At 40.4% G+C, this 12927-nt stretch overlaps 1 protein-coding gene across 2 annotated transcripts in view; it reads right to left on the reverse strand.

Moving 5' to 3' along the window:
• Positions 1 to 12927, reverse strand: part of ERG (ETS transcription factor ERG) — a 65797-nt gene that overhangs the window by 19943 nt on the left and 32927 nt on the right. For both annotated transcript variants that reach the window (XM_032208019.1, XM_032208018.1), the window contains exon 3: positions 786 to 937. In XM_032208019.1, coding sequence (XP_032063910.1) covers positions 786 to 937 — 152 coding nt within the window. The remainder of the gene's footprint in view (positions 1 to 785; positions 938 to 12927) is intronic.

Raw genomic sequence — 12927 nt, forward strand, 5'->3', positions numbered from 1 at the left:
TCCCACTAGACCAGGTTGCTCAGAGCCCCATCCAACCTGGCATTAGACACATCCAGGGATATGGCATCCACAAACTCTCCAGGCATCCTATTCCTCCCACCAGACCAGGTTACCCAAAGCCCCATCTAGCCTGGCCTTGAACACTTCCAGGGATGGGCATGCACATCTTCTCTGGACAACCTCTTCCAGTGCCTCATCACCCTCACAGTGAAGAATTTCTTCCTTATATCTAATTTGAATCTACTCTTTTTTAGTTTAAAGCCATTACCCCTTGTCCTATCACTACACCCCTGACAGAGTCCTGCCCCAACTTTCCTGTAGGCCCCCTTCAGGTGCTGGAAGGCCACTATAAGGTCTTCCTGGAGCCTTCTCTTCTCCAAGATGAACAATCCCAACTCTCTCAATCTGTCTTCACAGGAGAGGTGCTCCAGCCCAACTTCTTCCCAGACATTCCACACCAGCCAGTCCATGGGGTTAGGAAATGGAAGTTGCCGTTTATTTTGCTCACTTCAGGTGAGGGTGAAATACTCCAAAAAGGAGTGAGGTAAGTCAGATAGGATCTGAGTGCCTGTCACTAGCCAGTTCTGCCTCTGAAACAGGAAGAACAGGTTGAGGAGGTGGTTTCATTGTGATATTTTTCATCTCATTCTCTTAATAGCTCTGGGAAATTACTGCTCTTCCTGATCACACTGCCACTTGTCTTCAAATCTACTTAAATGAAGTTCATAGATTTTTTGAGGGAAAATGCGTTTGTTTGCATGAAATTTTTGTGTAGAGGGTCTAACCTGCTGGCACAATAACTCTTCGTTCATTGGTAGTCATATTTGGGGGTGGAATGTGCTTCTCTTCCATGTAGCTTCCATAGTTCATCCCAACATTGTCTGAGCCGCTAACCATTTTCCCTCCTTTTGCCACGCTGCAGTCATCAGGTGAATTCCTAGACAAAGAAGAGAGGTGTGCTTTGATTATTATTTCAGTTCCTACTAATATCCTCAGCAAAGAATCATGCTGAACGAGATGGAAAAAAATGAGACTGGAGCATCAGGAGTGGCTGTCGTTGGTAAACTCTACCCAATGACTACTACCCAATGACTCTGCCGAATCCTTCAGTTGCTTCAGAAAAAATTACCAGCCTCTATGAGCAACATATTTCTTTTTGGGGGTATTGGTCTCCTTGTCTCCAAACCTGTAAATGCTAATGTCTTATTTCTGGAAACTGGGCTAGAATGGAGGCTTTTTCATGAGCTTGCTGAGCCTGATGGCTGCACGGAGCTGTGCTTCTCTCTCCAAGCATCTCACAGACAATTCAGCAAAACATAGTGATGCACTTAAGATATTAGAGGAAAAAAATACAACAGTTCTCTTCAGGCATGGACAGCTTTCCACCTCCACTACTGTCATTGTTTCATGTGAGCCACACTCAGTTGCACTTTATGTTATGCAATGTAGACATATTTCTGCATATGGCCTACAGAAAAGTAACATTTGCCAAATCCGTGATTCAAAATACCACACTCATGACTGGAAAAACCTTTCAGCTCCTGACTAGTGCAGTCTCCATGGTACTATAGTCAAGAAATGGAAATCTGCAGAGGATCTGCAACCAGACACCTCTTTAATTTTGGCTTTACTTTCTGAATAGAGTCTTTAGGTTTAACATCCCACAGTGGGTTCCCTAATGGTATTTTAATTGCATCACAGTTTTCTTCCTGGCAGACACAGACATATTTGTCCCTTAATTTAATGTCTACAATGTGTTTCATCAGAGAGAGAAAAATTGTTACAAAAAAATCAAAAGAAAGAACAGAGCCATAGGGAATACCTTTAAATGCAAAGAGGCTGTTTGGCAAGAGAAGGAGGGTGTTACTTGGGTTTGGGTTTCTTCAGTGATACTACATTGCTAACAACCTTTATTTCAGTTCTGCCATTTAACTGCTGAAATTGCAGTATGGTCTTACTACACCAGCAATAAGTCAGGGTGTTATGCTTCATTTCGGTTCCTTGCAAACTAACTAATTTGCAGTCCAGAGGACTGAGAGACCCTCTGAGGACCTAGACTCTGGGAAGGGTATTTCAAGATCTGCCATCATCCCCCGGTTCCAAAAGGGTTTCACCAAGAGCCTCTTGCTCTCCCCAGCTTGGAAACCCCAGCTCTTGATGCAACCATTGCAAACATTAGGCAGCAGTGTCACTGTAAGGTCACCAACGGTCAGGCACTCTCCCAGAAGTGTTAAACTAATGTTTGAAGACAAAAGAGGAAAAATAATATACCATTTAGCCAACTGTCTGCTCAACATATAGCAAAAGGATGTGGCAGATATTTTATCCAATGCCTAAGTGACTCAGTTGTGTTGTCTGCTCAGCACATGTGTCAGGAACTAATGTAGCTATTGTTTCACGTGTGTTTTAAAAAATAGTTAGCTTTTTGAAAGCTGAAAAGATTTAGTATATATCTTACGTACTATAAATACATTTTAAACATATCAGTTTTCTCTGTGCCTTGATACTGTGTATTTATCATATTATGTTAACATATATACTAAACAAACAAACAAAAAACTGCCGATGGTGTTCAGTTTAAAAAGAAAATATATCACAGAAATCATTCCAGAGCTACTGTCATCTTCTTTAGCAGGAGGAACAGCATCCTGAATGTTGCCTGGGAAACGTTGGCTGCACATACCTTTTTCAGGTATAAAATATCTTGGGTGCTGCTTAACACAGTACATCTGAAATCTGGCTTGTGTAAGGGTCCTATAAGTACATGTCAGCAACAAAACTGAATAATACCCACAAGGGAAGATACAGCCAGCATGTGGTCTTGCCTGTCATTGAGTGGTGGTGAATTTAGCCTTTCCAACAGAATCAGAATACTTGGGCATTATTCTCTCAGGTTTAATTTTTCTATCCCACTACATACCTATAAATATAATTCTGGGAGGCAGCTTATTTCTGCCTAAATGGAGCTAAGCAAACAAAATAACTTTTATTTTCAGACATAAGCATGTTGAAAGTGAGCTTTTGAGATGATTGCTTGTGAATAAAATGTTGGCTTTTTCTGTTTACCTTTAACAAATAGAAATGGCATCTATGTGTAAACGAGTCTACATAGTAAACATGTATATTTGGATCCATGGCCCTCATTTGTACCTGTGCAGATGCCCACCCTAACTGCCAAGGTCATGTTATGTTACCAAGACAAAAGAAAGGGCAATTTGACTCATGCATTGACTGTTTTTGTTGTTGTCGTTGTTGTTGTTGTTTTGTTTTGTTTTGTTTTGTTTTTGGTACATTTTGAGGAAACAGAGAGCTAGCAGCATCCTTCGGCCTAACTGCCAGTTACTTTATTTTTTATTTTTTTAATTTTTTTTCCCCGGGAAAAGTAACTCAGGATACAGCAATATCAAAATATTAACGCTGACATGAAATACAACATCAATATTGGCCTAAACTACTTCCACAGGCAATCATACATTAAAATAAATAAATAAATAAATAAATAAATAAAAAACTAATGTAAACATGGAACAGTAAATGATGTGAAAGATCCACTGGTAGCACACAGCTTTTGGCAACCTGACAAGGCTGCTGAGCTGATTTTCTGATTTGAATATAAACAGAGAGAGGGTGGGGAAGAAGATCATAAATAGGTCATAACTTTTCATTAAAATCCAGAAGGAGACAGTCAAGAGTTTTGTCGTGTTAGTGTGCTGGGTGGACAAACAAATCCTCAGTTCAGCAAATCTTCTAAGATCATGTTTAATTCAAGCATGTAAGAAGCTCTATAGGAGCTAACAGGACTACTTGGGCATTTTTGGTACACATAAGCACATGCTCATCAAATTGAGCATGTGCTTATGTGTACCACTGAGCCAAAGCTTAACTCAGATGGCTGGAATTGACTTCTATGACATAAAAAGCAAAACTGAAAATGCAAGCAAACACCAGAAAATGGTATTTTTAGTGCCCAGAACAACAAGAGAATGATTGTATTCAAAAGTAGTTTTTTTTTTTTTAAGACATTCTGTGAACCTGCCTTATTTCTGAACCACCAGGGGAGCAGGGGCAGTGGAAAAGCAGCTTTCAGAACATGTGCCCTGTGCAAAGGGTGCAGCTCCACAGTGATTCAGCCTCATCTCCACGTCTGAAATGAAACCTGAGATATTTTTCTTCTCAGCTGCATGTTATTTTTACCCTTTGTAAATATACTGAGTTACACCTGGAAATTACCCAAATAAATAAATAAATTAAAAGTGGAAAGACTACAATCATGTTACCCAAAAGCATTTTGTTCAGTCCTGAGCTGATACAGCTCTGATTGATGATAAAAGTGTGTTGAAGAAAGTATTTCTCCACGGGTCCTTGGACCTGGAAGCCTTGTCTTTATTCAGTGTTACTTAGAATCAAGATGTTTAAATTTAGCACCCACTCCCACTGAAGCTGACTGGAGTTTTGCCAGCCATTGACCCTGATGAAAGCAGATGTGAGTTCATAAATAAGTGTATGAAACACTTTTTTTCCTCTTCACTTTGCTACTATTTTCCCCATGTGATATAGAACACCTGTGTTGTGTTAAAATGCAAGGTGTAAGAAAAACAGAGATTAGGAACCAGCAAAATTTTACATGATCATGCTGACATTCCTATAATAAAAATTCCCTGTGGTTTAGTAGTTCTGAATTTCAGAGGAAAATAGAAGAGAATATTTGTGTTCTCTAAATATCTGTACAGTGTCTTTCTAAGTTAATTTAGTAATCACAGTTTGGATAACTTCCTTACAGAGTTACTTACAGAAAAGTGGTCTCAGGACAGTAGAGATGTAACAGAATACCTTCAAAGAGATTTCCATATGTGGTCCTCCTACCAGCCTGTGGCTGGTCAGGACAGGGGAGATGATGCTGAGCTACCACGAACTTTTCTTCTGCGAGGCTCTGGCAGACAAACCCTGACACTGTCCTGCAGGATACAGATCCCTCTTCTTGTCTCTCCTCTCCCATTTTGTAATGCCAACAACCTGAGAAAGAGGGGAACGGCCCCAGCAGGGCTGTGGTGTCCCCACCCCATCCTTACGTACAACAGGGAGAGATTTACAGAGCCAGCTCCCTCACAGAATTAAGGCCTACATATGTAAATTTACACTCAGCCAAAATGGTATTACGCGAATGTCAGCTCATATTAAACATATTGCAAAAAAAAACAACTCAGGCTCACTTCCACTCACTGCAACTGCTCAAGTTGTAGTAAAATTTGTTGGTGTTTTCCCCAAAAGTGGGTTATCACTGAAAAAATGGCCCACAAAAAGAAAAACAAAACTTCCATGAGACTTTTAATTTTGAAGTAAATCATTGTTTCTTAAGGCCACCTGTCACACTTTAGTCCACACTATCAAATCAAAGGGTTACACATCTGCAACCCTAGACTCTCCTCCCTGCTCTTCTATTCACCCACTTCCCCTTTGTGTATCACGAGAATTCACATCTGCTGAGACCTGCCATCACAGCAACATACAAAATCCAAACAATCCCTGTTTGGATTCCTCTTTGGATTCTCCTTTGGCAGCAATCACCAGGGACAATCCAAGAGTGAGGAGAACCCTGCACTTCTCAGCTGTTGCAGCAGGAGGGTGGCTGCACCAGCAGCTTTGCAGAGCCTCAGGGGCTGCTTCTCTGGCACCAACCCCATGGATGCAAAGTGAGACTGAAAAGTGCTGTCAGCGGTAATATCAGAGGCCCCAGTGCTTGCTTTTGGATTCCACCATGCTCAATCAACTGCTGCATCTTAATGCAGCTGCCTGGCCATGTACACACTGCCAAACCCTGCAAGCATAGTAGGCATTCTGCAGGCACCTGCCCTTAAACTTGCTATGTGTGCACCACCACTGCCACCCTGCTGAAAGGAAAGCACAGTCTTTTATTTTCTCTGCCAAGTCTTTGTGTGAAAGCAGCCCAAAATTCCCTACAGAGTACTATGGCATAACAGAGACATTAAAATGCCAAAAAATGCACGTAGGCCAAAGCATCCCTGGGGTGCACACACAAGCCCTCATGCAACTGTTTAGCAAACCTGGCTGGGGAGCTGCTTCCCCAGCAAATACATAAATAAGTAATAATGGGTGGGTAGGAGGGTGGGTGGATAAGTAACTCAGTGCCTAGCTATGTCCTGAGTCACTCCCCCACCCACCTGGGGTGGCTGTGTGATAGGCGATGCTCACCCACAGGAAAGGCCAGGGTGGAAGGGAAGCAAGCCCCTCAGGATCAGTGCTGCTGCCTAAAGTTGGCTAAAGCTGAAGCTGAAGCCACAGTGACAGTCTGCTCAACTTTGCTAGAAGGTGAGCGTCCAAAGCAAGCCTGAGAAGACAAAAGAAATAAATTAAAACTGAAGTCCTCATGGGGCAACACAAACATAGAGGTGAACTGCTCCATGTGGGGCTATGCAGCGGCAGCCAAACTGGTCTTCAATAGCCCCAACAAAGCTGGGCTTGGGGCAGTCCCACACAAACACCCCACTGCAGCATCCAAACGAGGGTTGATAGTATTGGGGGGGGGGGGGCAGGGGGACTGCCCAGTCTCTGTAGGTGCTTTGCTTTGCATGGGTCAAGGCCAGGGGTCGCTAAAGGATGTCGCAGTGTGACACATAGAGTGGCTCGTTACTTCCTTCAACAAAAGGAGAAAGTAAAACGCCACATGCCAACACATGCATTTCGTTGACTTTCTGTAAGCAAATAAAAAATGCTTGTTTATTGAGCTGTATATGCAACAGCAGTTTCATTTTCAATCAAATATAACTTTTGGTAATTGAAGCAATCTTTTCTATTTATTTATTTATTTTTTTGCTTAACTTTCCCGGCTATCTTGCAATCCACAGCTGCTTCAAGCCTTTAGGCCATCATGGCAAATTAAGGCAGTCAGCGTCTGGCTCACTAGAGGCCAGTCAAGCTATAAATATTACCAGCCTGGCTCTTTGTGTTCACAGTGTGGGGAAACAGCTGGTTTAAGTTTGACTGCACGTTGTCATTTCTCCATTAGTGCAAACACTTCAATATTTCTTATGTGTGAGGTTGGAGTGAAGAAAGAGAAAGAAGGGAATGGGGTCACTAAAAGCCAAAGCTAAGAAATGATGTTCTGTATATACATAATTTACAATTAGATTGCTGCCTGGGAGAATGCTGAAGTCTGATATGGTGATAGCTCGGCCAAAGCCACAATGACTTCCCAGTTGGCCTATAACTTTCAGGACCTATTTTCACTTGTTTTTCTTTTATTATTTTTATAGAAATTCTATTATAATGGTAATGGATTACATTTCTCAAATTGTATTTCATTTCAAGAGTTTGTAAGACTGTTGTATTTGTGGTTTCATAAAATATGTAATACTGGGAGGCAAGGCCCTTCCCAAACCGCATGTGCCTTCTTTTGTGGGCAGGGATCATATAGAAAGTTAGTGAAGCAAAGCATGCCAGGCATAAACAGAAGTGACATCTTGCACAGAAACCATAATCCCCCATGTCTGTGGAATGTCTGCTGATTTTCGTGATTAGTATTATTGGGCTGTGAGGCTGATGGGTGTGAAATGTAACGTCAAAGAAGACTATCCTCTTTTCTGTTTGTTACTCAGATTCTGTTTTGTTTTTAAAATGCTATTCCGAAGCTTCAAATACTGAGCATCCTCACCAAAACTACCCTGATAAAAATCAAACACCTATTAACTAAGGGGTCAAGGAGGAGACTTATTTCCAAACGCGCTGGTTTAGAGACATCCTACTTACTGTCAGTGCCTGTGCTATGCCAGCATGGGGGAGTACCACAACCACCATTTCTAAATGCTCTAAACACAGCAAATACTGTACTGGAAATAAAGCAGTAATGATAGGAACAGTCAGAAATAATGATGGTGATTTTTAACTCTTGTGGGGTCTGATGTCAATGTTTGAAGACTAATTTTATATTTCACTACCCATATGAGAGCATTTGGTTGCTTAGCACTTTTGAAATTTTGGCTGTCCTCATCTCTGTCTTAAACTCCTAATTTTGAGCACACAATTTAAGCATCAGTGGTTAATCCAAAATGTAACCATGCCAATTAAGAATGAGCACATCAACCCAGGGTGGAAAGCTTCTTAACCAGCACCTGCCAGTCCCCCCAAAAAGCCACTAAAAAGTAGCTATAGTAGTGGTAAGCTGGAGAGATGGTTTATTTTTCTCTTTGGCATCATGTTTGCCTCCAGAAACAGAGCCAAAGCCTGCACATACAAACACACACACACGTTAATGTTTAACTGGTGGATTTTCAGAGTAGAGAGGTACTCCTTAGAAGTAATCACACATAAAGCGCTGCATGAAGAAGATCCTAAATTCGTAGTTTTTCCAGTCTGGTAGGCAGACACTCCACCGACTACGCAATCAGTGGGAAAAAAGTTTGTTATCCAAGATTAATGCTACTTTATATAGGCAGCTCCAATAAGTGCACAAGGAAAATCATCCTCTTAAGACAGATCTCCCAGCTTTGCTGTGGACTGACATAGGGGCTGACTCAAGCTCTGTTGGAGCCAGAGGAGAGAATCCCATTGACTGCAATGAGTCTTGGACTATGCTTGTTGTTTAGTCTGAGCTGAGGTTTACCAAGAATACCGGGGCTGAATGCTGGTGGTATGCCACCAGATGTAAGAGGGATGATACTGAGCCTCAGCTGCGGGGTTGTGCTCCAGTGATGGAAAAAGCCATGCCCTTGAAAAACAAGTGATGTCAGAGTAATTGCTGCAGATCAGCCCTGTTTCTTGATGTGTTGGATGTGCATAAGGTGTGGAAATGCTCTAACTAGGATCATCAGTATCATCCCACAGACTGGAGCATAATACAGAGGTGACTGACCTAGCTTAAAACACACTGGCCTGCATCCTGGGAGCAGGATGGTCCTGTTGTGGTGGTAGTACAGAGCTCCATGTGAATGAATGCAACCTCTTTCATGGCCACACAAATTAGCTGGCACATGGTAGACTACACAAGGTTTCTCAAGAGCAAACCATTCTAATTTGCTTATTTTTAAAGCATGAAATAACTACATTGAGTAGAGCTTACATCAAGGGGGGCAGGAGGGGAATGAGAAAACAAGAGGCCACTCTGGACTCTGAAAGTCTTCCTGCATATCATGTGCATTCAATCCAGACAGCACAGAGGCTCTTTGATGAAAATACAGAACAGAAACATGCAAAGAAAAAAATGGTATTTCCCAAAAAAGCCAGCATAAAAGATATAAGTGATAATTTCATTTTCAAATGGTTTTTAAGGTAGAGTTGGTAGCACTTAAAACAGCATTTTGCACATGATTAAATCTTAATGACAACTGATTATTTCTGGCATTTCTTTAAAAATTCTATATTGGCCAAGTTGATGTTAGAGAACTTTTTCTGCGCTTTCACTGCAGCTAACATTCATAATGCATTTTCAGTGAAATCATCACACTGCTCCTGGCAAGTAAAATTTATCTGAGGCCTGAATAATACCCTATGTTCCACCTCAGCCTCCCTTAAAAAGAAGGCTTACCTACCAGTAAATGCAGACCTTCCATGCTACCTTTGTATATTCTCACCTATGTCCATGTCCATGAGTAAGAATATATGGGTAAGGGTGATCAGAGCACACTGAATAATTCACAGACTTAAATGCCGTACCCTAGGCTTAATGAGAGCATTTCCACAGAGGTGAATTTCATGCTAAATGCATTATATATGTTGCATTCAGTCATAGTAATAGAATTGCTTATATTTAATTTGATAAAATATATAAAGAAAAATAAACAGAAAAGTAAGTAACAGCATGATATAGGCAATTTCCAGATTTATATTATAGTGCCTTACTATATCAGGGTGAATCTTTTGGTCTGACTAAAGAACACTAAGTAGCAGGAAACAATAATATTACATTCAGGTGAAAGATTGACTCCATGGTGGCACAAAATTTTATGTGCCAAAATAATTTTTTGGCACAAAGATTTATGTACCTGGAAGAAATATAATGGCTGAGCCCACATAACAGATTCAAAGGAACTGAATTTAATACTATGTGTGACAATCTACATTGTATATGCAAGGTAATGACAGCTTTAATTTCAACTTTTCTTGCTTTATTTAATTTAAGGTAGGCCCTTAGGCTATATTTTCTGGTGCTGTGCAGCAGGGTTTAGTTTGAAAAATACTGTTACTGTTAAAGAAAACTGTGTAGTTAAACTCTCTGCAGCACACTAAAATAACCCTTTAATTTCTTTCTGAAGATATTTCTTCAGAATTCATAGGGACACCAGTTTTTAGACCATTATGATCTGAGATTTAACGCAGGGCAATTGCAGACAATGTATATCTGGGGAGAGTCCTGTCAGAGTGAGTACATTTCTCATTTTAGTATGAAATTGTTAAGTGTAAATTGTTGGTGTGTAAGAGATCCAACACGCTCCTAAAATTTTATACCCTGTTCCAGATGACAGAATATATGGCCAGGAAACAGCCTAACACAGAGAGGAGTAAGAGATGGGTAGCAAAAATAATATTAATGAAGCTAACTATTCTCTTGTTGCCACTTTGTGGGGTCTGATACCTGGTTTGCACCTTCTTTGCATGGTATTGTTCAGACAAGCTCCTAAATAGGAAGAGAATTAGGGAGGATATTCTGCAGATCCTAGAGGTAGCACCTCTGGGGCTCTGCAATATGGCCATATTTTAAACACCTTTTGAAAAACTCAGATTTTAAAAATGAGTGTAAAGTGAGCAGCTACATTTTTATCAAAAGTGAGAAGATCTCTGGCCCAACATCTGTGTTCATTTTTAATACTTTTATAAAACATTTTTTAAGAACTTAGAATTTCATTTATGGAAACATTAAAGGGACTGAAAATAGGCAGGGTGGGGAAGGCTTATTCAGAAAAGTAAATGCAAGTGGCAAGGCACTGCTAATCTGCACATATAAACCGTGTCCAATATCATGTATGCGATGAACAGCAGATAATCTGCCAGGAAACCAATGAAAGACCAACATACACATGGCAAAGGCCCAGAGGGACTTGAGGAAGGAACAAATGGTTTTCAGATTTGTAATATTTATATATTTTGTAATATTTGCATTTGTAATATTTATATATTGCATTGAACAGTGAGCATTTTCAACATTGGTAGTTCTAAGCAATATACTAAGCAAAAGGACCCGTGGGAATGGTGCTAAGCTGAGGCAGGGGAAGTTTAGGCTGGACATCAGGAAGAGGTTCTTCACCGAGAGGGTGGTTGCACACTGGAACAGGCTCCCCAGGGACATAGTCAATGCACCAAGCCTGTCTGAATTTAAAAAGTGATTGGACTGTGCACTTAGTCACATGGTCTAAACTTTTGGGAAGAAGTGTGCGGTGCCAGGAGTTAGACTTGATGATCCTTATGGGTCCCTTCCAACTCAGTATATTCTATGATTCTATGATTCTATGATATTATATTACATATTTGATATAATTATTTAGGAATAATATATTGCTGGTAAGTGTTTTCATCTTATGCAAGGCTTGAGTGATACACTTTTTTTTTTTTTCCTACAACTGGCAGGAATATCATATACCAAGAAACATTATGATTCCCAAAACATAATAGCATTATGCACGGTATATACATATGAATACACATATGTATATGAATTTTTAAAATGTCAAAATATATTTATAACTTTTATTTGGTGAAATTATTTCTCCATTAAAAATATAATATTAACTTTTTTTCATCCACGTATTAGGCCTTATGAAATAATATATTTCTGATGAAATGGAGTAATTTAATTTTTATTTGTGTGTTAATCATGTAATATGCACATGATTATTTTTTCTTCTGTTAATCTATTCTTATATTTGATAGTCTATAAATGCCTTTTTTTAGCATAATGTCTTGTGAAACATGAGTTTTCCTGGATTTCTCCAGTTACCAACTCTGCATTGCTCTGTTAAAAGTAAGGCTGTCAAATCCAAGATTAATGAATGAAAATATGCTTCAGATGCTGCAGGTTATTTTTAATTCAATACAGAAATTATTAAATTTCTTGCCATTATATGTTCAGCTGGAATGTGCCCTTTAGAAAACCAGTGTTCTGATCAAGAACATTCTGCAGTTCAGAGCAGTAGCTTGCATGTACTCTTATGGCAATAAAACCATTATGCCAGCTCACACGCTGGTTCATGTTGGGAAACAGTCGTCACCACTGAGTAGTTCACTTTCTAATGATGGCCACATTTGGTAGCTCTGAGTGATGCTGTCTGGACAAAAACAAGGAACTTGGTCTTCATGCATTGATCAGCTTATTTGCACTAAGCTGCAAGTCCTAATGATGAAGTAGGTAGCCCTGATACTTTTTAGTTTTGAGAGAGAGAGAGTACAAAAAATCGCTTCTTTTCATTTATTACAGGCTGCAAAGGCCGCTGGTACTGTGAAAAAGTGTTTCACTGGGTTTCAGATGCCATGACAATTTCTGGGTGCCTCCATAACTAGCACAAATAGCAATTTTGCTGGAAAAGTATGAATCAAAATCATGCTTCATGATTATTCCAGAACATATGGGTCCTGGTAGCAGGTATAAAAAGAATGATTTAAAGACAATTCCCTCAACATTCAGCCTTGCAAAGGTAGACATTGCTTTTGCTAGTAATGGTGCAGAGCACATGCACAAATATTTCATGCAGCTACTGTTTCCCCTGCTAAAGCCATGCCACCAGGCAGGCAGCAGCACATGAGCTGAATGTTCAGATGAGGGATGAGGAGCCTGGCTCCAGCCCTGCAGCTGGGGTGCTCTGCTCTGGTGGCTGCACTGTGGTTCCTCCCTGCCTTGGTTACTTCTATTTTTACCCAGCGATGGCATGGCCCCTGGGAGGGAGGCAGAGGCTCTGAACAGAAAACCTCTTCCATCTGCATGCT

Source organism: Aythya fuligula, chromosome 1 (genome assembly GCF_009819795.1).
Source record: "Aythya fuligula isolate bAytFul2 chromosome 1, bAytFul2.pri, whole genome shotgun sequence".
Taxonomy (NCBI): Eukaryota; Metazoa; Chordata; class Aves; order Anseriformes; family Anatidae; genus Aythya; species Aythya fuligula.